Source organism: Cyprinodon variegatus, unplaced genomic scaffold (assembly GCF_000732505.1).
Source record: "Cyprinodon variegatus isolate N-32 unplaced genomic scaffold, C_variegatus-1.0 Scaffold287, whole genome shotgun sequence".
In the NCBI taxonomy this organism is placed as follows: domain Eukaryota; kingdom Metazoa; phylum Chordata; class Actinopteri; order Cyprinodontiformes; family Cyprinodontidae; genus Cyprinodon; species Cyprinodon variegatus.
This window is the reverse complement of record NW_015150740.1, coordinates 430,303-454,462: the sequence shown is the minus strand read 5'-3', so window position 1 is coordinate 454,462 and position 24,160 is coordinate 430,303. Positions and strand designations below refer to the sequence as shown.

At 36.7% G+C, this 24,160-nt stretch overlaps 2 protein-coding genes across 2 annotated transcripts; one reads left to right on the top strand and one right to left on the bottom strand.

Annotated features, from left to right (window-relative positions):
• Positions 1-566: 566 nt before the first annotated feature.
• On the bottom strand, positions 567-11,503 carry ogfr (opioid growth factor receptor). The gene is made up of 7 exons (XM_015383578.1): positions 11,227-11,503; positions 10,821-10,886; positions 10,665-10,746; positions 10,502-10,580; positions 6,703-6,769; positions 3,000-3,148; positions 567-2,919 (listed from the first exon to the last, which is right to left on the bottom strand). Exons 1-7 carry the CDS (start codon positions 11,350-11,352, stop codon positions 1,833-1,835), a joined length of 1,656 nt encoding a protein of 551 aa, XP_015239064.1. The 5' UTR covers positions 11,353-11,503; the 3' UTR covers positions 567-1,832.
• A 9,685-nt stretch (positions 11,504-21,188) lies between these two features.
• On the top strand, positions 21,189-23,700 carry LOC107090263 (potassium channel subfamily K member 15-like). Its single transcript, XM_015383545.1, has 2 exons — positions 21,189-21,688; positions 21,855-23,700. The coding sequence occupies exons 1-2, from the start codon at positions 21,391-21,393 to the stop codon at positions 22,865-22,867; spliced, it is 1,311 nt and encodes a 436-aa protein (XP_015239031.1). The 5' UTR covers positions 21,189-21,390; the 3' UTR covers positions 22,868-23,700.
• The last annotated feature ends 460 nt before the right edge of the window (positions 23,701-24,160 follow it).

Genomic DNA, 24,160 nt, shown 5'->3' with positions numbered 1-24,160 from the left:
CGAAAACAGTCCAAATAGAGAAAAAAAAGTAAATTAGGAGTATTTCTCAGTGCAAAAAATGGTGAAATTAAATTAGAAAAAAAAAAATCTTTGCAACCCAAATTTCATTACTTCTGCAGTTTATTACGACCTTTATACTAATAGAACTGCCTCTAAATGAAAAGAATTTCAAAGTTAATTTATTTAGTTAAATAAAAAAATATATTTTATATGGTTTATTTAAATTTATCTGGACGATTATGGTTTTCAGCTCCTGAAAAAAAATCTAAAATTCTGTTTCTGTAGAAAAGAGAGTACCACACAGTTCACCCCTCGCATTAAAAAAAGTGCCTGCTGCTTCATTTTTTATGCTTGTACACATTAAGGTCAGAAACGCCTCTAGAGCATCTTTGATGCTCCTGATGCGCGTCCAGTAAAGTGTTTCCAGATGCGTCTGCTGCGCCTGTTTTCAATGGCAGAGTGGTTTTGTTATATTCGCTGTGAAAAGTGGGTAAAAATTTGTTTTTTTTTATGTGACAAAGTCCACCTGAAAACATCATTCAAAAAAATGAGTTAATCAAGATCAAGATCCTTCTTAAAATATTTTTTCTCTGCGCTGCCACTGGGAATTCCCAGCAACAGTTGCATTGGGCCTATTAGCCTCTTGGGATTTTTCCCCTACTGTCTGTGGTTGTTGGAAGTAGAGGTTGTCGTTTTTCATGTATGTGGCTCCAACTGCAAACCCGTGAGTAATAAAAGTGAACAAATTTTACCAGAAGGTTCCGACATTTTAGGTTAATTTAAGCGTTAATAAAATGCTGCAGTGGAGTGAACATAGCGTCTCTACATGAGTCGGTCTCCCTGCCAGCTCACAGAACAGCTTCTCTGATTGTTTGATGTTGTGCGTTGAGCAGAAAAAAATACATTTTCCAACTCCAGCGTCTGCTTGTAAAATTTGAGTCAACTTTTTTTTGAAAAAAAAAAACAAAAAAAACATTGCGTACATTCTACATACGCATTGCTAGCTAAAAGCCCGCTAACAGGCCAGCTTCAGATGTCACTGTTGGCAGTGAAACTTTTCCCTTTCACCCAATTTTCCCAAAATATGCTTCATCATAGCATCCTGGGCAGCCAGCTTATTTAGCAAAGACCTTTTAACTCTCTGATGGCTGTCAAGACTGTTGAACTATTAGCTTTACTTGTTGACAAGCAACACCTATTTTCTTCTTTTATTCACATGCAATGGTGAACTAAAGCAGCACCTTAGATGAAAGAGGTGGACTGTGTATCAAGCAAACATACTGTTCAGTAAAGAACACACTTTTATGAAATACTTATATTTTCAAAAACATTTTTCCCCCCAAGAAACAGAACTTTAGAACTTTTTAACCATAAAAAAAAAAAAAACATTGGACTATATCAGTCGAGTAAATGAAGATTTGATCCTTTGTTTGGTATAGATTGTTTACAGTCAAAGAAAACGCTAAATCAGCAATGAATCTCATTAGCTCATGCTTTGTAATTTTAAAATATGTTCTTGTTCTGCACGTTTAAATATATACAACCACTGAATCCCTTCTCTTCATTACAGCCGGAAAAACTCAGCATTAGAGAACTTAACGTCTTTGTTGTGAAAATGTTGAAGTCAGAAACAGACCTTAAACTATAGCATCCTAGTAACATATTGCTGCTTTTGGCTAAAGACCCATATTTCATTTAAAGTAAAAACAAATGAATGGCATCTTAACATTAAATATAGTAAAAATAAGGCCTAGAAAATGCTCAAAGTCATATTCTGTCCTTATAGTACATTTAATCTTAGTTTATATGAATTTCTTTCTTTCACCACTTCTTCATGAGGCTCCCTTAATTTGATCTGAGCCTGAGGGGGTGGAATCCATGTGACAGTCCTCCGACTCTGTCCCATTTCGTTCTTCTTCTACATCGTTGCTGATCTGCATCCCATCTGATGCTGGCATACTGTCTTGTAGCATTTCTTCGTTTGTTTTATCCGTCATTATAAAATCAGTCCTTGGGATCTTTTCCTCCCTTTCAGAAGACGGAGAGGGTGAGTGTTTTGAGGTCTTAAGAGGAGTTTGGACTGATGGGCTTGTTTGACCTGCAGCTTTATCGACAGCAGCTTTATCCTCCATGCTGGCAGCAGAAGCAGAGTCTTCGGCAGGTTTGTTGATTTGTGGGAACTCGTCATCTTCTCTCTTCTTCTTTGGAGGTTTTTCAGCTTCTTTGTCCGCACTGGTTTGCATAATGTCCGATTCTTGAACAGTGAGCTTAGAGCTGCCTGTGGATTTCTGCTCATCATCTGTGGTCACTTCATGCTCTCTGGAGTCAACATCTTGACAAGGGGACTGTTCCATCTCTTGATCATTATCTGGAGATTCATTTCCATTGCTGTTATTTCCAATATTAGACTCTGAATCCAGATTTCCATTTCCAAGAGCCCCATCTTCCGCTGGTGGCTTGGAAGATTCTTCAGGCTGTTTGCTTTTGTCTTTGTTTTTCTCAGATTCTTTAATAGTCTTAGTAATATTATTCATCTCATCTTCTTTCTGCTGTGCCGCTGCTTCCCCGTCTTTGCTTTTACAGTGTAAAAACGTTTCATCCCTCCCGTCTACATTCCCAGCGACTTCAGAGTTTTTGGCAGCCTTTCTGAACTGTTTCTGGATTTTTCGGGGACACCAAACAAACTTGTCTTTTGGCTCATAGTGAAGGTAAGCAAATCGCACAAGCTCCTGCCGCTCATGTTTGTCTAGCACGGCAAACAGGAAGTAGTCGAGCACGCTGCGTTTAACGTTACTCAGCGTCTTCTTGACCAGAGTCTCTTCCAGAAAGAAGCGCACAAGCGGAGCCTGGTAGTGCTCGAAGCCGAGCTCCCCGAGGCTTTTCAGGATGCGAGTTATCCTCAGGTTGTTGTGCATATTTCTGCAACAGATCAGACAGGTGGTGCTGTTACTACTCACAAAACCAAAAGGATGTGAAAAATGGCGGAAATCGGTATTTACCTCTCCAGGTTTCCAAAACGTTCCTTCCAATTTTCTGCACGCTTCACTTCACCGGTGTTTTTGTTGACTAAACGTATTCCATAAAAGCCCAACATTAGTTCGTAAGCCTCCACCAGTCTCCTTTTGGCATCCTCATTTTTCTTGAAAGCCTTTTTTGACATACAGAATAAATGTAGAATATTAGTATTACCAACAGAATAATACTAAGTATTCAAATAAGAAAACAAACACAAATTAATATGAAAGATTCATATTGTTACAAGGCTGACAGGTCCTAATCCACATGAAAATAAACACAGTAACTTTTTATAAATTTTAAAGAAAAAAATTGTACTGTTTAAATTAATCTTAAGTAAGCATAAAAAGACTTATTAAAACTTACAATACTTAGGTCGATAATTAAAATAGGCACATATCATTTTTAATAGATTGTAAGTCCCTTTCACATGAGTCCCAGTAAATTACCAGGTCAGCTTCTCTTACTTTTAAAGTGGAAAGGGAACTGTTAAGCAAAATAACTTAATTCAGGTCGTGTCTCACTATTTTTAATAATATTACAAATGTGAAAAAATATAAATGTAAAAGAAAACACATTACAAAGTAGCTCTAGTGTCCTTTCAGTTTTGTCTTCCATCAAACCAAATTATTTAATGTTTGACGGTTGTGAGGTGAAGCTAGAACTTCCAAAAATGTATAAAACAATACTAAGTTTTTTCTGACATTTATATTTTTCATGTCTGTAATATAATTATTGATAATAGTAAGAGCCAATCTGGTAAATGAAGTTTGATTGGTTCATTTCCACTTGGACCAGTAGTTCTCTTCTGTAATGCTACGTTCAGACCCCACGCAGCAGAAGCAGCAAAAACTTGCGTGCTGCTTCATGTTTCATGTGTATAGGTTCAGGTCTGCCGCGTGGCTGAAGCATCTTCACTGCTCTGACTGCAAGATCGAAAAGTGGGTCTGATGGGCGTTGGGTGGAGCTACAATATCCTTTCTTTGCCTGTAATGATGGCAGCTACATTTTCTGTGATCAGGTAAATGCAGTGTTAATATGTTTTTAAGTTAGAAAGTCCACCTGAAAAACTTCATCTATGCAGTCAGTTCATCCAGATTATGATCCTGCCTTCAGATATTATTTCGCCGTCAGAGCCGCTCAGATCCCCGTACAGCGGCGGTGCCTTGTCTCTAGGAATCCCCTTCAACAGCAGCCTCTGGCCCGGTCGCGTCAGGTATTCAGAAGCTCGTGAGGCGCTGCTCTAAACACACTGCAGGACCCTTTGCTGCACCTTGATGCGAGTTAAGCGTTGACTGTGCATGTAATCTACCTGCTTCTGCTGCTTGCGGTCTGAACATAGCATAAGGCAGTGGTCTCAGTTTTACCAGTGTGGCTGAACGGCCGTTTCTCTTGGATCTCTTTTTCATGAAAATACATAATGGAAAGATACTATACAGCTTAAGCCGGGCATACACTGTGCGATTTTTAAAATTTATTGCACGCAGCTGCAGCTTACACTGTACGACCAAACCGCAGGGTTTCGTCATACAGTGCAAGTTCACAGCTCACGATATATTTGCAGCACAAAGCACTGATGCGATCTACCTGCTCACACTGTACGTCTAAAAACCACGTCGGACTCAGCTCCACAGTGAGATGGAGCTACTCTGACTCGTCTATCCAAATGAATAGGTCACTATAGTGAACCGCTCTGCCTTGGCAATTTGTGCAATTTTGTGCTGAAAGCCCTAAAAAGAAAAGGCAACGACATATTTAGACAAAGATATGGCTGAGCAAACATGGTTACTACGGTCTGTCAATTTTACAGACAAAACCTCATTTCACTCATTGCACCCCCGCCATGCTTCTTTGTTTACATCTGAGAGGAAGAAGAAACAGAAGAATCCTCGTTTGCGTATGCCCACTGAGAGATTTGCCCACGACGGACCTCAGGTTTCCTGATCGGGAGGTGGTCGTGGGAAGCTGATCGCCCCTCGTTACCCCCTGTTCACTACACCACGCACGATCAGGCTGAAAGTCGGGTTGGAAATTGTAAAATTCTCGCACGACTGGAAAGTCAAAAAACTGAAAAGGGCAAAAAAAAAAAGAAATTGCACAGTGTAAGCCTGGATTTATAGATGCACAATATCTGACACATGTGTTCTACATAGGACTTGTTTAGTGATGGAATGAATGTCTTTAACTGTGCTAATTTGAAGCCAAAGCCCACATATATAACTACTGACACAGCCTCTATCAGATAATACCCAGGCTGGTAACACATACCAATGTCATGTGAACAAATGGACACCCCTTGTTCATGATTTAAGGCTTTTTCTTATCTGGTATTAGCCTCAGAGTTATTTTTCTGCTTGGCTTAGAATGAAAATAATAAAATCAGTAAAACTAGCCCTTTGGTGTGACAATACCACAAAAATCACACCAAAATTGGACAGAAACACTAGGTATGCAGTTTATGCAAGACAAATGCAGCAGCATGGCAGCAAAGAGACACATGCAGGTTTTCTCCTTTTAAGCTAACAGTCTCCAGAACAACTTACACTAAATAAAACCCACTGCACCACTTAACCGATCAGATTAGTTTTCTAGAGGTTTAACTGACGTGATGTTATTCTCCGATTAAAAAGTATTCCTTAACTTTTTTTTGGACAGCATCATTTAAACTAACATGAGGCATAAATATATCCAACATAAAGAGAAAATAACAAGCTAGGTTAATCTGGTTATGTCACATAACAGCAGGGAGAAAAGGACCCATGAGAACAGTTTTATTAGATGAGATATTCCTAGAACAGGACTGTTAAGAGTGCAGGCTTCAGCTACCCTACGCCTCCACACCAGCTCAGAGCACACTTGTTTGATTTTACTTTTAAATCTATCCTTTCCTCAGTTTTGGTTATCTCTTGGTTTAAAATCAAACCATCAAGTCTAGTTGGTAGACTAGAAGGTGTTATATAAAACCATAGATTGTCAAATCCTTTATTACCAGTGCTTTAATTCAAATCATTGTCATCAATGCACAGGTAACAACAGACCTTCATTTTGCAGAGCTCCACATTTTTTTTTTAAAATCAGTAAATATGGGAAATATCAGCCTTTAGTGCAGATGTAACTGGAAGAAGAGATAGAGCTGCTGTTTTGCTCTTTGAGCTTAAAAGTCCTGTGTTTGAAAATGTTGAACATTTAAAAATCTAAATTACATTTGGACCAGTACAGCCCTGAGAGATAAATAAAACACATAGAATAAATACTTAAATCTCTAAAACAAGTTACTTAAAAATAAATTGCACATCAAAATTGAGCCGCTGGAAAAAAAAAAACAACTTTACTTTTTCTTTTACAAAAGTTGAAAGTGCAGAAGTGGAATGAATGTCGCTCACAGACTTATTACTAACATGACAACAAATAGCTGTATACTCTACAGCCTGTAGAACCTGTGATTAAATGGTAAAACCATGCAAATCTATATTAAGTTGATGTCATCAGCACATTCTGCAGCTATTTATAGTTTATCAGCAGTCTAAAAACTTCAGTCAAATTTTGAGGAATGGACACAAAATTATAAAACAACCAAATGATTTTTGGTAAACAAAACACTCTTTTTTTGCTGGGACAATTTTTCAACAAGAAGTTTTTGCGCAAAAAAAAACTGTTTAAAGACCTACTTCAGTAATAAAAACGTACCTCAATTTCCTTCTTGGTGAGTTCTGAAGCCATATAATTAACTCCTGGTTCTCGCAGTGGAAACAACCTTGTAAAGGCAGATTTAAAAAAAGGAAAAAACAGAAAACAAATTATTATTAAATTAAACAGCCCTCTAAGTCAATGAATATGGTATAGGGTGATCATCATAAAGTTAACATCCTAATGCTTTTTTCCCAAAAAGGAAAGAACAATGCAGTAGAGATAAAAGCCAAACAAACAAACAAAAATGACCCTAAAACCTTTTAGCATAAAACAAAATATACTAGATGTGCTGCCTTTATTATTACGGTAATAAGACATTATTAATTACCATCAACATCATTCATTGCTACTCATCAAATAAATCACTGATGCCAACTTGTATGATATATATATCATACCATACAACAATAAAAAAGCATGTTTTTATGCATATAATTTATTTCATCTTTTATTTTACAGGTAAACTATAAAAGTAAGGATTAAGGTAAGATTCCTAAGTAATTGAAAAAATGTTATTCTTGAATAAGGGGTGGGTAACACTGAGTTTACAGTTCTTCCAAACAGCTTTGGGTATATAGACATGCTGCAGGTTACTGTATTTTTGTTTTGAGCATTGCTGTTGTCTTTATTGTTTTGCTTCTTTTTTTTTGCGTCTATAATTTATATTATTTTGAATTTAACAATATCATATCAAATGACTGAATTCATGAGAAATGAAAAGCAGATCAGATTTTAGGAATACTCTATAGCAGCGGTTCCCAACAATGTTCCTCAGGGATCCCCATCCACCATGTTTTAGGTCCCTGAGGACGAGGCTTGGGAACCACTGCTCTATGAGAAACCATATCCTGTGCTTAAAAAGAGCAACAACAAAAAAATAATTGTAAACTGAGTAAAATATTCCAATATGGGTAAGACCAGTCCATATTCATATAATATAATTCTCTAATTTCTAAAAATAGCCCATTCAGTGCCAAATGGAAGCTAAAAATGCAGATTTTTACACCATTAGCAGTTATCAGCCAGTCTTCATTTTCAGTGTTTGCAGAACATTTACATGTTGTCAGTAATTCTGGAACAGATTTTTTACCCACCCAGGCTGCCAGGCAAGCATTTCATAAATAGTTGATATTCTTGACCACGTTTATATCAGTGTAGTTGGATGGTTCAACAAGCGTTCTTCAGAAGTCAACTCCAACACAGCAAGTTAAAGGAAAAGGACAAGCAGAAAATCCAGCCACCTTTTTAACAGGGGCAGCTAATAATAGCTTACACTTAACCAGATAAAGCCAAATACTGAGAGCAACTACTGTGCTTGGCAAGACATAATTTCACTTTGATTCAGAAATATTGTGACGTACCAATACTGCAATAATAAGTAAAAAGATATTACAAATGAGTCATTTTCTGGCAGAGTTAAAATCTAGCAATGGTGATTATTTCACTAAAAATATAAGTAAACAGGGATTCACTTCAGTATCACAGAGTATTAGGGCCAGACTAAAGACAATTTTGTTTTAATAGGCTGTAATATTATGAAAATAAAGTAGTAAAATTATAAGAAGAAATAACATTATAAAGTCATAATATTACGAGAATAAGGTCAAAATATTAAGAGAATAACTCATGATATTTTGAGATTTAAGTCGTAATGTAACAAGATTAACTTCTGATATTAGGATTAAATTAAAGCTGAATAAATGAAATTACAGCTTATTAAATTTGTAACACTTTGAGGTTTAAAGTCGTAATATTACAAGAATAAAGTCAATATAATTGAATGAGAACTCTTGCTCTGTCATTCCTTGCATTAAAATGAGGACTGATGATAATCCTGTGAAGTTACACTTTATATTGGTTTTATAAAGAAGTAAATATTCAACCTTTTAGCCCATCAGCATCAAATTATTATTTTATTTAGAAACGGAGCTCAGATGGTTGGTTGGTAGTTTGGAGGTGCTGGTTAGATATTTAACAAAGACTCTTTTCTGAAAGGAATAACAATCTGAAGAAATTATACTATCATATTCTCATAACATTGCACCTTTATTACCTTAATATTACAAAAATAAAGTTGTAATCTTACAACTTTAACCCATTCTCATTTTTTATTTTTTAAGTCTGGCCCTAACACTTAGTCATATTTCATGCAGAATCTTAAGTTAGATTTATTTTTTTATTTTTTTAGTAAGGCCAAGTACTTCTCATCTTTTTGGATAAAGTCTTTTATTCATTAACCTAAAGACAAAATTCTAAAACTTAATAAACCAACTTCCAATTGCTTTTAATGGTAACCATAAAGCAATGTCTCAATATGAAATTTTGCAGTGATGAGCTTCAGCATACTACAGCAGGCTGCTCCTTTAATTTTTTTTAAAGTAATAAAGTTTTGCCCTTCGTCTATATAATTAGTGTAAAGCAGATACTATACGTACAGGATATGTTTTACTTTGACATGAAAGAAACATCTTAAATGAGAAGAGTAATTAGCATTACTAATTACTCTTGCTAAGAGTAATTAGCATTAAAATTGTTTGTTCCCGTGTTGTTCCCCTCTAAAAGTATCTAGCAGGTTTTTTCAATCTTTTATCTTCTGGGTAGTATATATTATATGTTTCCCTGTTCCAACACATGATTAAAATAAAATGATCTAATGGTTTAAACTCCATTTCTGATGCTTATCATTCAAATTTAAGTGAATATGTTGAAGCAGGGAAAGAGTTAAAACCTGTAGGGCTGGGTGAGCCGAGAGCTGCCATCATAAATATGACAGCATCAGACAGATGTATTATTCTTGTGATTAAGTTATGCTTTCAATATTGATAAAGATGTCCCTTATTTTTGCAAAATATATAAAATGGGTTTTCAAAACCTTCTTTTTCCAACACTGGTGTATTTTTTTTGTAACAAGCAGTGGTTAGAAAATGCATGTACAAAAGGTGCAACTTCCAAATGAAAAATGATAATCCCAGAATAACGTCCTATGGAAGACAGCTGGACTCAAACAAGCAGCCTGGCATTCAGCTCTTAACAGGTAACCCATTGAATGTTTGAATTGCCTCAGAACACCAGATCTTGGTTAAATAATGTGAATATATTCTAAAGTTGTTTAGTATTAGGAAAGATTAAAATAGCAAAATTACTGCTGAATGCTGCAAAAAGGAAAAAACCGCATGTTTTTTTTCACTCCTTTGTTTTTAATCAACTCATCCCCATGGCCTCTGTAGTACAAGCACTACATAATTACATTATTTTTGCTCAATTCTACATTTTTTTCCTATGAATTATTTATTGGTTATTCAAATACAATTTCAATGCAACTGCGTCTACGGTCCTGAAATATAACATAAAAAACTTCATGTTTATAGCAGTAAATATGGTTGTTACACATATCATTATATACATTTAATTTCTCAGGTTAATGTGAGTCGTTGTATTTTATACTGTCCAAATTTTTGTTCATAACCTTCATGTTAAAGAAGCCAACAACTGCATCTAAATAGTACATATAAATTATGGTGTTAGTCAGTAAAAACAATCTGATCAAGGCATGCATGAGCAAGAAAGTTTGGGTTTACACCATTTTCATGTCAGCAATAACACAGCTTAAGATATAGATCAGTCGTGACATCAAGGGCAGTGGAATCTATTCTATTCTATTGGAGTCATCTGTTTTCCTATCAAAAATAAAGTCCTCCATAATATTCCACGTAAGCGGTTTTGGCGATTATACTTTTAGGTACAGGTCAATATATAGGTGAAGACTTTGACACCAATACATTTGCATGATACATACCATTGGATGTAAGAGTGAACCCTCTCCAGCTTTTTGTAGTCATTTTTCCAATCCTTAAGAAATGACTCAATATAAACATCTTTAAAGATAAACAAATAAAAACACAATTAGAACAGAACATAAACACTACATTAACCAATATTTAAAAAAAGAGACGTGTTACCATCAGGAGCAGAAGGAAACTTATTCAGATAGAATTGGAGGTTGTTCATTTTGTCCTCTGAGCAATCATCATCTGTTAGATTCTGGAAACATTGATATTTTATTCATTTGTTCTATAACTGAGATGGTTGTCTTTTATTTCATACGTATTACTTACAGGATATCCTCTTCTGTAGTTCTGCATGTCTTTTGCTGCCCTCATATTTCTTGGGGTGGGCTGCCACTGTATTAAAAAAAAAGAAAACCAGTCTGCATCTAGTTATTGCTAATTTCTATATCATCAATACCTGTACGTAAAAAACTAAAACATTCTCTAAAACTTAAAATAGCAGAGTAATATATATATTTTAAATCTAAAACGGAAGTTGAGATAATAAAACCTACGCCTAATATTTAGAAAGGACGATACAATGGTTAGCTAAGCTAGTTAGCGAGGTTGCAGCAGTGGAGACAAAGCTAACATTAGCTTTCCCACCAGCAGCGGGGTTCTACACCGAAATGAAAGATACCAAATAGCGATTTAGTGAGTTAAGGTCGAGTTTTTTGGTAATGAAACCACCTACTATAGCCCAGGATGACTTGTTTTTGTCTTGAGTAGACCGTCGGCTCTGGCTCTCTCCGGCTGGGTCGTCTCCATCACTCTCTGTGTCCCATGTAGAGTCGTACTCACACACATAGTCGTCCTCCATTGTTGTTTTTGGGAATCTTCAAGAGTAACAACAGATAAATAAAAACGTCGCCTGGCTCGGTTCTATAACCGGTGTTGAATCAGTTCCACTTTCATGTTGGGGTTAGAGGCGGGGGGCGGCCCTGACCATCCTTCTCTCCAGCCTACCATCGTATAACGGCTGCAGTGATGACGCTGCCTTCACTTACTTCCGCTAAAGTAGGAAATGTCACGGGGAAATAATATTTCACAAACGAAATCGAGTAGGACAAAATAGGGTACTCTTTATTGTATTGGCGAAAAAAGTAACTGTTTTTAAAATACTTAAATGCGGCTCCATTTGGCACAATAATTTATTTTTCCCACTGCTATGAAAAAGGTACAATTTCCTATTCTGGTGTGGGAAAATTTACAATTCTATTTGAAGGCAACACGAATGCTATAAGAGTTAAACTGCAAACCAGCTGAGTCAGACAGGTTATTTTAAGTACAGAAGAAAATAACTTTTTTCATATGAAAATTGTGCAATAGCACAACAAATATATACAGGTCAGGTGAATAATAACTATAAAAAAACATGCAAAAGTTAAACAGAACAATCAGTTCTTAACGAAACAAGATAGATAGATAGATAGATAGATAGACAGACAGACAGACAGACAGACAGACAGACAGACAGACAGACAGACAGACAGACAGACAGACAGACAGACAGACAGACAGACAGACAGACAGACAGACATGCAGAGAGACAGACAGGCGTTTGTTTTCATCAATCCTACCACGTGTTCCTTTTATACAGAGCCATCTATGACAGAGATTCATGAAAAACACTATTCACTTATCAGTGGACTGGTCTTGTCAAAACCCAGACACACATGTAGATATAAAACTATATTAATATTGTAAAAAAGTTTAAATATTATCTAATTTCAGAAAATCAAACTCATATTGTATACACTGTAGATTCATTACATATAGAGTGATTTTTTCATGCCTTTCTTGTAATCCTGAAGATTTATCCTTATAGATGTTAAAATCCAAAAGATATAAGTTAGAAATATCAGGCTCCTGAAAAGTATGTTAAACGCCATAAAAGGCTTACAGTGCTGGAGGACATAGGGATCACTTTACATCATTTTGCTTTATTCAATATTCTCTCATCCTGCTGTATTTTTTTTTAGCTTAATCTTTAATGCTATGCTTTCTCTGCTTTTTCTCACAGGAGCTTCATCTGGTCTGTTCCTGTTTGGCTGTGACGCCATCCTGTAGAGAACTACTAGCTGTACTGCTGCCATCAACATCTTTGTTTGTGGATGTTGGAGCTTGGCCTGTTTTTCAGTGTAGTCCTGTTTCTCTGATGGTACTAACTTCTCGGGATTGGTCCATCTGTGGAATTTGTTGACAGCTGCTTTTTATATATCTGCTTCTTTCTCTATGTCTGCTTCTGTCTTCTTGAACTCCGGTCGGCCTCGGCAGATGGCCGCTCACACCGAGCCTGATTCTTCTGGAGGCTTCTTCCTGTTAAAAGTGAGTTTTTCCTCTCCACTGTCGCTATAAGCATGCTTTGGGTGAGGGCAGGCTCGGACTGGGAATTTTCGGCTTTGGCATTTTTCCATCTACAACGGCCCACTGTTGGTGGCATGTGGGCAATGAAATGGAATAATGTGAACAGATGCAAAACCCCATCATTCACCGCAACATATTTTTGCAAAATATTTGAGCATAAATTCGCCAAATATAAGAGGAACATCGTAGTTTGGTTTAATGAAAGCATTTCAGTGTCATTATAATTTAGTTTTTTGCAAGGATTTTACAGTTTGAAGAAATAGAAAATTACACCATATGCCAACCATCACACTGATGTGCATGACAAAGAAGGGCTATATAAACTGCTTGCATCACTTAGATATTCAACATTGTATTCCGTCTTGAGCTACTTGACTTATTTACTGTCACAGGCAGGTAGGTGCTTCGGCCAGAAAGTAAGTGTTGTTGCAGGTATGATTTTAGGAGGGCCGGCCCTCACACGCTGAAATTAGGAGTGGCCCACAGATTACCAGTCCGAGCCTGGGTGAGGGATTGCTGTCGAGTCAAAGAGTCGATACAATCAACTGGTTTTCCTTAGATAGAAAACTTTGAACCACTCTGACTGTATGATCTGGTTGAATTGTAATGTGCCTTAGATCACATGTGTTGTTAATTGCCACTATATAAATAAACTGAATTGAATCCAAAGCTTTGGGATGTCATATTTAAAATTTTCTGAGTGTTAGGTGGTGGATGTGTAGTCTGAAGCAGAATTAATCTGTCAATTGCAAAAGCTCATGAAGGCGTGGTGCACTGCTTCAACAAGGATTGGTGACCTGTTCAGAGTCTACCTCATCTTTCACTCAAATAGCTTGAAATAAGTCCTAGCCCCCCATGACCCTGATGGATAAATGGCAGAAGATAACTGGATAAACACCATTTTTATTTGACGATAATATTTATTTATTGTTAGATATTTGCTTTAAGTTTCACTCATCTTGATTTATTTAATTTTCTGCTCACATTAGTTTTCTTATTTTAATCTCATTTTACCGCTGTGTGTATCTCCTATCTGATTTCTGGGGATTGCCAAATCCTTTTGGAAAAATATAAATGTGCAAAATAATTGAGCTTCTGACCAGGCATGGTTGGTCTCAAAAAGGCATTTTATTAATGAAAACAGCACAGAATCTGTTTACTAAGGTCACAGGATTTAAGAGAAAGCTGACGCGGTGGGCTGTGTGAGTTGATGGGGGAAGTGTTGAAATGCTCCCAGAGCTGAAAGACTTTATGTAGAATTTCAACATAACAATTCAAACTATGAAATGAATTATTGACTTTCACCTTAGGAGCCTGCTTACAGAGCGTATGCAACACTGTCAAAAGTTGCAACTGATGTATTGTTTCTGTTTCCATCTGTATATCTGTGCAAAAAGCCTTTTTCTGCACTGAAATACATGAAAAACTAATACAGATCAAGACTCCTCAGAGTTGACAGTGATATCTGCCTCACCGTTTCTAACATAAAGCCAAGAAAGTTCAAACAAGCAGGCTCAGCCGTCACATTAAATAGCTGCACAAAAATATCTCTGCTTTTGACCAGGAAGATATTTTTCATATTTAACCTCCCAAACATAGGCGTTTACAATTAAACATGAGCTGTTTTCTAGTGTTTTTTTCGGTAAAGTTTAGCACACATTATAGAATAAAATAGAATAGAAGTTTATTGATCTCACAATGGAGAAATTCACCTGTGATATCGGCTCTTATAAGCAAACAGGAGGTGCACAAGGAAGGAAAAAGTGCATGAAGTATAGACAGTGCATCCAGATATATCCTGTGAGTGGTAAAAATAAAAAAGAGATATAAGGTGACTTATATATACAGTATCTTATATACAATAAAGTGATGGTAAAGTGCGGTTTCTGGGTTGTTAAATAGTATAAGTATATATATATATATATATAATTGCAGTGTTATTACACCAACTTCTAGTGCAGCGTCATTGTAAAGTCTGATGGCAGCAGGAATGAAAGGTCTGCGCTAGCGCTCCTTCTTAACACAGGGTGTATAAGTCTGTTAGTAAGTCTTTTATTTTTATTTTTAATAAAAAGAAAATAAAATTGCATTATTTCTTTACATTTTAACTACAAAATGATGAGATGGATGGATTTAAAGGCTCTTTGAAGTTTTTGTTTGACCATCTCTTGGAGTTGGAATAATCTGTATTTGTCAACCACTTCTGGAACTGAAAACACTCTGCATTAACATAGCGTCTGCCTAAATAAGCATTCTCTTCTCTTCTCTTCTCTCCTTCAGCCACATCCTTTGATTTAAATGGTGTACTTTTTCAAGTTTGAATTATGATAATCTCCTATTTAATTTAATAGAACTAAGTGTCCGATCACCCGTGTCATATTTGAAAGTGCTTGTCAATCCCTAAAACTCATGCAGTCTGATGGCTGCTAGAGTAATTGGTTTATTAGTCTTCTTGGTTTTTGTTTTCTACAGAAGTGAAAGCAATTATGAAATATGGAAATAAATAGGCCTTAGCGTGGATTTTTGCTGAATTCTGAAAATCTCTGTGTGCATGTGGGAACTTTGAGTAACGGTAATTCTTCAAAGAATATGTAAAAGAAAATATGACCTATTTTTTGTGTTAAAATGTCAGCACTGTAAAACCTGAAAGTGTCCGTACCTTCTGTGATAATTGAAACAATGATCCCCACATAAACATGATTTTTCTTTAAGTCTAAAGTCCTATCTGTTAGTATCCTTCACATAGTATTCTCCAAAAGAGACTGAGGTTTGGTTTGGTCCTCGATGAACCAGCAGCAGAAACAGGGGAATCAGAGGTGGTAACATCTTTTGACAGTAATTGGACTGATACATCTACACACAGGCTTATTTGATGATTACAGGGTATAAATAGTAGCATGCGCCATCACTGGGGGATTCAGTGTTGAAAAGATGCTGGTGTGAGTTACTATTTTTGTTCATCGTTACTGTGGTAACCACAGGGCTCTGCAGGCATCCAAATGTTTTCTGTTGTTATTTTGTGCCTCTGCTTCAGAAAAATAACAACCAGCCTTATCTGTGTGAAATCAACACGTTTGAGAAAACCTGATCAGCTAAAGTGGACATAGAGAGCATAACATGCTTGCACACACAATTATGTATATATATATATGTGTGTATATGTATATATTTCCTCTGTCTATCTGTCTGTCTGTCTTGAGGAAAGAAAAACGTATTTTATGACTAAAACCTTCTTTTAAAAATAAAACTTTAAAAAGCACAATATTTCTGAGATAATAATAATTTTTTATTACAAAGCACACCCCTTCATGCACCTTCTAGTGCTGTTGCTATCCCCGTTGTACTGTGATAAGAAGGTCCTGTTTTTAACTTCTGGCCTTTGGTCTTTCTGTAAGGATTGCATGCTGTCCTCATTAATTCATAGATTCCTGTCAAATAAACCTGCTATATATCATTGTCTAAAAATATACATGTTTGTCTCTCTAAAAATACTTTAAGTTAGTTGTTTTACCTCATGGGCCTTGGTGTTCCCCTGTGACTGACTGCCCGTGAACCCCATGAACTAGACCAGGGGTGGGCAACTCCAGTCCTGGAGGGCCTGTATCCTGGAACTTTTAGATATGTCCTTGATTTAACACACCTGAATAGAGTAAATCGATAATTAAAAGGACTCTGGAGGAATTGATTGCATACTGGGGAGGTATTTCAACCATTTGATTCAGATGTGTTGGACAAAGGATGAATCTAAATGTTGCACGAAACTGGTCCTCAAGGACTGGAGTTGCCCACCCCTGAACTACAGTAGATAGCCACCAGCTACCACACAGACCTGCTAGTACATGTGACCCAAGAGAGAATGATTGGATCAATGGTGCTATCCATTCAGTCTCACAGACTTTGAGTTGTTTTGCAAAGAAGAAATGAGGGAAACACATTTTTATTTAGATGTGTCAAGCTGGTAGAGACAAAGAATAATAGAATTGATAACTGTACCTGTGTCAAAGATACTCAGTCAGGAAAGGTATATGTATTTTCAAGATTTTCATTCGTAATAACTGGAGGTTATTTACTCCCCTCCCTTTTAACATGTAATACTTTGTTTTGTTCTATTACATAAAACACCATAGAATTGATAATATCATATGTGATAAATAAAAAAATACAAAAGTTTTTCAAATTTTTGTAAGGCTGTAAATGTAAGCTGCAACTCTGTAAATTCCACATAACCTATTTAACTGAACAAGATAGAAATTACAAACTGAAAATGCATAGGGCAGATTTGCAGCATCTTCTCTCCCAATCACTGGTAAGCTTCCTGGCCAAATGAGTTTGTCAGTGAAACCAAATTAGATTTTGAGAAGTTTATAATGAGATTTCTGCTCCAAAAAGTCTTATCGGGTGTCCAAAATCTTCCCACTCTTTAATCAGAGGCGGCCAGAACATCATTATCTCTCTACGGTCCTTGTGCTGAAAAGATAACCATTCACAAGTTTGTCTCTTGAGATTCTCATTGAGTTTAATGGTCTAAAGTGACAACAGTTTTGTCCATCAGGACATCCAGAGATTTACTTTGACACCACATGTAATCTATTTTTGTTTTATTATACATCTAATTTCTTTAAAATGTTTTATACACTGGATAATATCTGTCTTTTGTAAGCCAGGCAGACAGGTTTTATCTGACTCACAAATGTCTTCAGGAAAATTCATCATGTCCACTGGATCAATAATTTGCAACTTTATAGTTGTTTTTGAAAATTAGGATTTTTATAATGTTCTGCAATTCACATTAAGGTTGTTAATGTGATCTTAAATGTTAACATTATTGTAAATATTGTTTTAGCTGGAAAAATATGTAGTCAATTAACATTGGCATGGCTACACCCCCCACCCACAACCCTCAAAGACAGAAAAATAAAAACTGTGTGATGGTTTGCTTTCCTCCAATCTAAGCTTATTTGTGATCTTACTTCCATCGCTGAGAGCCAAAAGATACAATTCATGCAGGTGATCTTTGTATGTAAACTTTCATGATTCGACTGTGATTAATGTAGTGTGTGTGCATATGTGTGTGTGCATGCTAGTATCTTGATGCAATGTACTTTTATGAGAACAGAGATAGCAGAGCTAATTAACTGAAGCATCTATCTCTTTGAGTCAATGTAGCCTCCCTTACTTTCTCCTGTGTCTGTCTGCTGAGGAGAGGATGTGACTCAAAGCCGTCTGGATTGATTGGTGGCTTTGGGGCATCAGGTTTTTCTCTTATCAGCTGAGATATAATTGATTTATGGAGAGCTGGTTGAATCCAAACAAGAACATAAGTGTGCTGATTTAGCCACTTAAGACAAAAACAGGAGCACAGAGAGCAGGATGCTCTGCTCAGTGGGAACAAAAGAGCACGTGATTATCCACCTGCATAATTCAGATAGAGCTGCTCTTTTTCTTTCTTTCTTTCTTTCTTTCTTTCTTTCTTTCTTTCTTTCTGACAATATCATTTACCAGCCAAGAGCCATTGTCATTACGTTTCTATTAGCTCTATCCTAACTGATGGCCAAAGTCTGCTGCTCAGATGCAAGTACAGTCACCATGGTAACCAGCATCAGCTACAGTCAAGGAGCATCTAGCCAACTAGTTCTTTTTTTCAGTCACACTGTACATGTTGTGCCAGCTCAGAAAGAAATCATCCAACTGCTCTAATCCATTTTAGGAAGTTCAGAAACCTTTTAATATATATCTCATGATATTTTAATCCACATGCTTAAATTGTTATATAAAACGGTACAGTACAATGTGGGATAGTCATTTCCTTAAAATCACTCTGAAGAAAAATGTGCAGTGTAGCCATTTGTATGTACAAGTGGCAGTAATTATCTTATTTATCATCAGTAAAAAAACATACTATTCTGAAGCTTTAAAAGCATTTAAACCTGTAAAATATTTGGCTCCATAAATCTGAGTTGTCAAATTGGTTTTAAACTGGTTTTACATTTTGTTTATACACCTGCAAAGAGGTTCTCAAGTACCAGAGCGCAATAATACCGAATTACTAATAAATGTTTATTTAAAATTGATCTGAAACAAGTCCTGACAGTAAATTCATTGTCTAGACCTGCTTATGCTTGCACGGTTGTGGTTATCAGGTCACTGAGCTAGGGGTGTAACCCTGAACATATTACCAGTCAGCTATACTTGCTCATACACATTCCAAAGCATGAAGTAGTAAACAATTAAACAATTAAACCTGCAGTTTTAGGACTCTAGGAGAAAGCCAGATTACCCCATTCCATACATGCACAAGGAGGAGATTCAAAGTCATTGCAGAAAAACCCATACATTTATCAAATCAGTCAAATTCTTATGTTTTTCTAAAAATAATGTATTTAAAACTTACATAGAAATATAGATGTAGCCATTTGGTTCTATAAAGCCCTGGATGCCAATTATTAGTTTGTTTACAAAGACTCCTTAAAATAATTGAGCATTTTAGATTATAAAATTTTTTATAAGAGGTTTAAGATACAATCCTTCCAAGCTGCCATTGACTGGTTTTAAACTAGTTGCCGGGGGTCCGTTACATGAAGCAGGTGTAACACATTCAAATTCAAATCTGCAAGTCTAAATTGATCTAGCCTAAAGTCGGGAGCTCTGAGTGTTTGGTTTCAAAACGGCTGCAATCAATTAGTTCAATCAATTTTAAATAGGTTCACTCAGAGTTAAGCGGGTGCGCAACAAGTATGAAAAGCCATTATCAGTGGAACGCCGATTTGACAAGTCACTATGACAACAGGCAACAGGAAGTGCCTATTTCACCCCATTGGAACTAGAGATTTTAATGTAGAAATGCAAAAAAAAAATAAAATAAAATAAAACAGGAGAATGTGTTTAAAAGACAGATAAACAGCACTACAGCAACAAAAATGAGGAAGATGGCAAATTAATGAATCTATTTACTTGTAATCTGAAAATAATTTCAGCAGTTCTTCATGTAGTGTAAATATAACAAAATAAAAATAAAATCTGCATATCGCTCATATTAAACAAACAAAAAACAAGCAACCTTGTGCGCTGTCAACTGAGTTGTAAAATCCTCTCCCTATAAATATTTAATTCTCTGTGAAAAAGTGCTGATCATTGCTTAATAATATCCTGGTCAAATGGACATGCAATGTTTGTTTTTAAAACCTAATGTGTCTAGCGGACCTAGTGAATGATATTGATTTTTTTTGCACAAAACTATGACAAAAATCTGACTAAATCAGGAAATAAAACAGAGTGATTGGCAGTAGAAGAGAGGAGACAGAGGATACTCTGAGTTTACTGAAGAAAACCTGCTACTGACCAGGTGAGCTCTGTGGAGAATGGTGACTGAAACAAAGGTTGAGGATACTCTCTTTGTGAACCGGAAAAGTCATTTAACCTGTTTTAAGGTTTAGACAACTTTTTAGTAAACGTGCTTCATGAAACCGGCCCCCCTGGAGTTCAACTTAACCATATTTTCTATTTAGGTTTCTGACAGGGTCGACGCTTTTTCTGATAAGCAGTCTTATTAATGTAAGCTATAATTTAAGAGATTAATCTTTCTTTTTATAATCCCTGAAATCAAAAACTCAAAAATATGTATATTTATCGGCTTGGAAAATGGCCCCTTGCAGCCACCCTCTGACCTCACAGTTACTACTGAGAAATAACTTATTTGAAGGTTCCTGCTGCTCAAACAAAAAAAAAATAAAGAGTTTATCATTGAACATTGATTCATTTGACAATGTTCTTCCTAGTCAATGTTGCTTCACCAATAAAAAAACCTTTGCATTATTAAATTTTACATTTTCTTTTCGTTTTATTTAATTTTGTTTAACTTCATTCTTGCATATATTACTCAATTAGCCACTTTAGCATAACAACTTACTGTCATTTTAAGCAGTGGCATTATTGTTAGTTTAAGTACCTATCTATATATTACATTGCCTGTTTGTTTCAATAACTTATCTTCCTGTGATGACCTTGTAGCAATCAATTTAAACATAAGATACTAATCATAATAATAATAACAATTATTGTTATTATTATGATTATTATCATAATCATAATTGTTATTATTATTATTATCATTATTATTATTATTAAAAACAACAACGCATTGTGGTACTCCATACTTCCAAAGCATCCAGTTGCTGTCCGTGGTGCTGAACCCTGTCTTAACACACAACAACAGAACGCTGGGTGCTGATTTCTTTGCGCATGCGATGAAGTAATGCGGGACCACTTGTTTAGGCAGATGGCCACATATAAAGCAGGTAGACTACGTACGCATTTTAAATCGTTTGCTGAATGCTCTTTAAAAAACAATTTCCGGCTTAATTTTTTCACCCCCGCTGCCCTAGTTGAACGCAACAGGCTGTAGCAACAATGTGGTGTCTGACCGCTGAAAAGCCGCACCACCTGTAACTGCAGCCTCACACTTCTTTAACCTCCGTGGCAACTCGTGCTCCTCATGCCGACACCGAGGATGAAGAAGCAGAACGTGCGGACCCTCTCACTCATCCTCTGCATGTTCTCTTATCTGCTGGTCGGCGCCGCGGTGTTTGACGCACTGGAGTCCGAGACGGAAAACTCCCGCAGGCGCATCTTGGAGCAGAAGCGCAGCGAGATGAAGAGGAAGTACCGCTTCTCCGAGGATGATTACCGCGAAATCGAGAGAGTGGTGCTTCAAGCGGAGCCCCATCGTGCCGGGAGGCAGTGGAAATTTGCTGGTTCCTTTTATTTTGCAATTACGGTCATAACAACCATAGGTAGGTTCAAGTAGATCTTTCTTCTCTGTAAGAAACAATGTCTATTTTTAACATCCCATGTTTCAAACTTAATTTTGATTGAAAACAACCATTTATGTCTTTTTCCCCTACCTTGCTACAATGTGATTCAACACCTTCTTCTGCACCCCAACCTCTTTCTATTAAGGGTATGGACACGCTGCACCAGGAACAGATGCAGGAAAGGTCTTCTGCATGTTCTATGCTGTTCTCGGCATTCCTCTCACTCTCGTGATGTTTCAGAGCCTGGGAGAGAGAATGAACACCTTCGTCCGTTACCTTCTCCATAAGGTGAAGCAGTGCATGGGTTTCAGACGCACTGAGGTTTCCATGGAAAACATGGTCTTTGTGGGCTTCTTGTCCTGCATTGGAACTCTATGTGTGGGAGCCGCAGCCTTTTCCCACTTTGAGGGATGGAGCTTTTTCCATGCTTACTATTACTGCTTCATCACCCTCACCACCATTGGCTTTGGGGACTTTGTGGCCCTGCAGAAAAAGGAGGATCTCCAGGAGAAAACTCCTTATGTTGCTTTCAGCTTCATGTACATTCTGGTGGGGCTGACTGTCATTGGGGCTTTTCTTAATTTGGTGGTTCTGCGTTTCCTCACCATGAACACAGAGGATGAGAGACGTGATGCTCAGGAGAGAGCTTCACTGAAGAGGGACAAGGGTCTTTTAGAAGGGCCGACCAGCCTCTGTGTTGTAGGGGAACAGAGTAGAGACAGTCGCAGGGAGAGGAACAGGAACACCTTGAAGCACAGCCGCAGCCACAGTACACTCTTCCTCCCTATGCAGGAGGGAACAAGTCGCACCAACCTTATCCCTTCTCCAGCTGAGGACACAGAGAGACAAGAAAATCCCTGTAGGCACAGGCTGCATTTTCAAATCAAGAAAGGAAGGCAAAGGGAGGAGACAAGCTTCAGCTCCCTCTGTTCCTCTTGTGTGTGTTACCAATCAGAGATTTGTGACAGCCCTATGGTGAACCGCAGCAAACACCATGGAGGCCACATTAACTCAGTTTACTACAACTCAGTGTCTTATATGATTGAAGGCTGCTCATCAAGATCCAGGGACAATTTTGGACTCTCTTCCCCTGGAAGCACATTATCGCCTGAGCACAGCTTTCCGGAGTTCTCAAGTTTAAGGCGAAATTCAGTGTAAAGGGCATAGTTGAAGAGGAAAAGTCTGCACAGACTGTAAGCCTCGTTTATTGATTTTTTTTTGCGCATGACAGAAGTCTGTTTCTTCTGTTTCTTCTTGTAGCTATCGGAAACTGATTTTATTTCTAAAGCAAGAATGTCCTTCCTCTTTGTTACAGTAAACAATATATGTTGTGAATTTTGCTACTTTCTTTGCATGTGCCAATGCATGCTAAAAAGAATGTAAAGCACTCAATGTGAATGCATGAGAGCTAAGTAAAAACTGGTTTTATTTGCTGAATCTCATACAGAGATGAACACTTTATCTGTAAATTTGGGCTTGTACATTCTCTGCAAGAATGAAGAAGTTCTTAAATTTTCTCAAGTGGTTAGAATAAGAACATGGTTGGATCTACTCAGGACATATTGGACTTCAAAGCACGCTCGATTCCGAAACCACTACTGTTAGGGGTTTCAGACTTGAGTGATAGTAGAAACTTTTCAATATTTCCTCTTTCCTTCCTTATCTACTACAGTTTCTGGCCCATCAAAAACAGTTAATGAACAAAAAATGCATAAAACGTTTATTTTCAGACCAAATGGTTGGAAAATCCTATAAAACCTCAAAAACTTACAAAGGCAGAGCACATTTGATAATTTTTCAGAGTTTGTTTTGGTCCTTAGACTGGATTCACACTTAGGTAATAAAAAACACATGATGTCAGACTTGACTTATACTTTAATTCATACTCATGCTTTGATTCTCAATTCTCATTTAATCTCGAGTTAAAGTTTACCCATAACAGGAAATCATTTATTTTAATTATTAATAATTCCCCCTGAGAGTTTCAAGTTTTTCCGTTTTTGTTTTAAATGCTAACATTAAGCAGCATTTACAGGAAGAGCTCCACAAGTGTAGCTCTGACAAAAAGGCACATGCTTTCCTGTCAAGGGGTGTGTTCCATTAATTAAACAGGGACCATGGGCTAGTAATGGCTCATAGCAATCGGTTCATGTTTTATTGTCACGTAGCATTACAGTAATTACAACATGGATGATTCTCAATTTGACTTGTGCATTAAAATAGCTTGTTTTAAAAATATTCTCATTACCTTCAACATATTTCTCAAAATGGTAGCAGCATTAAAAAGACATATCCTGTTCTTCAAAGTAAAAACATTTACTGACTGATTCACAAATTCAATAATAAGTGGTGTTAATCTTTCTAAACTTTTTTATGCAACTTAACATCGTTAGGGGTTGCTTTAAATGTTTAATTGATCTGAAAGAAATCTTGTTAAATGTTGGTTTGTTA

Bases quoted from the DNA above. Each gene is read 5' to 3' on its own strand.
- ogfr (XM_015383578.1), bottom strand. From the start codon at position 11,352: ATGGAGGACGACTATGTGTGTGAGTACGACTCTACATGGGACACAGAG. The intron at 10,887-11,226 runs GTAGGTGGTTTC...TTTTTAATACAG, and splicing joins ACAAGTCATCCTGGGCTATA to TGGCAGCCCACCCCAAGAAA. The intron at 3,149-6,702 runs GTACGTTTTTAT...ATGTCAAAAAAG, and splicing joins TCACCAAGAAGGAAATTGAG to GCTTTCAAGAAAAATGAGGA.
- LOC107090263 (XM_015383545.1), top strand. From the start codon at position 21,391: ATGCCGACACCGAGGATGAAGAAGCAGAACGTGCGGACCCTCTCACTC. The intron at 21,689-21,854 runs GTAGGTTCAAGT...CTTTCTATTAAG, and splicing joins TACGGTCATAACAACCATAG to GGTATGGACACGCTGCACCA.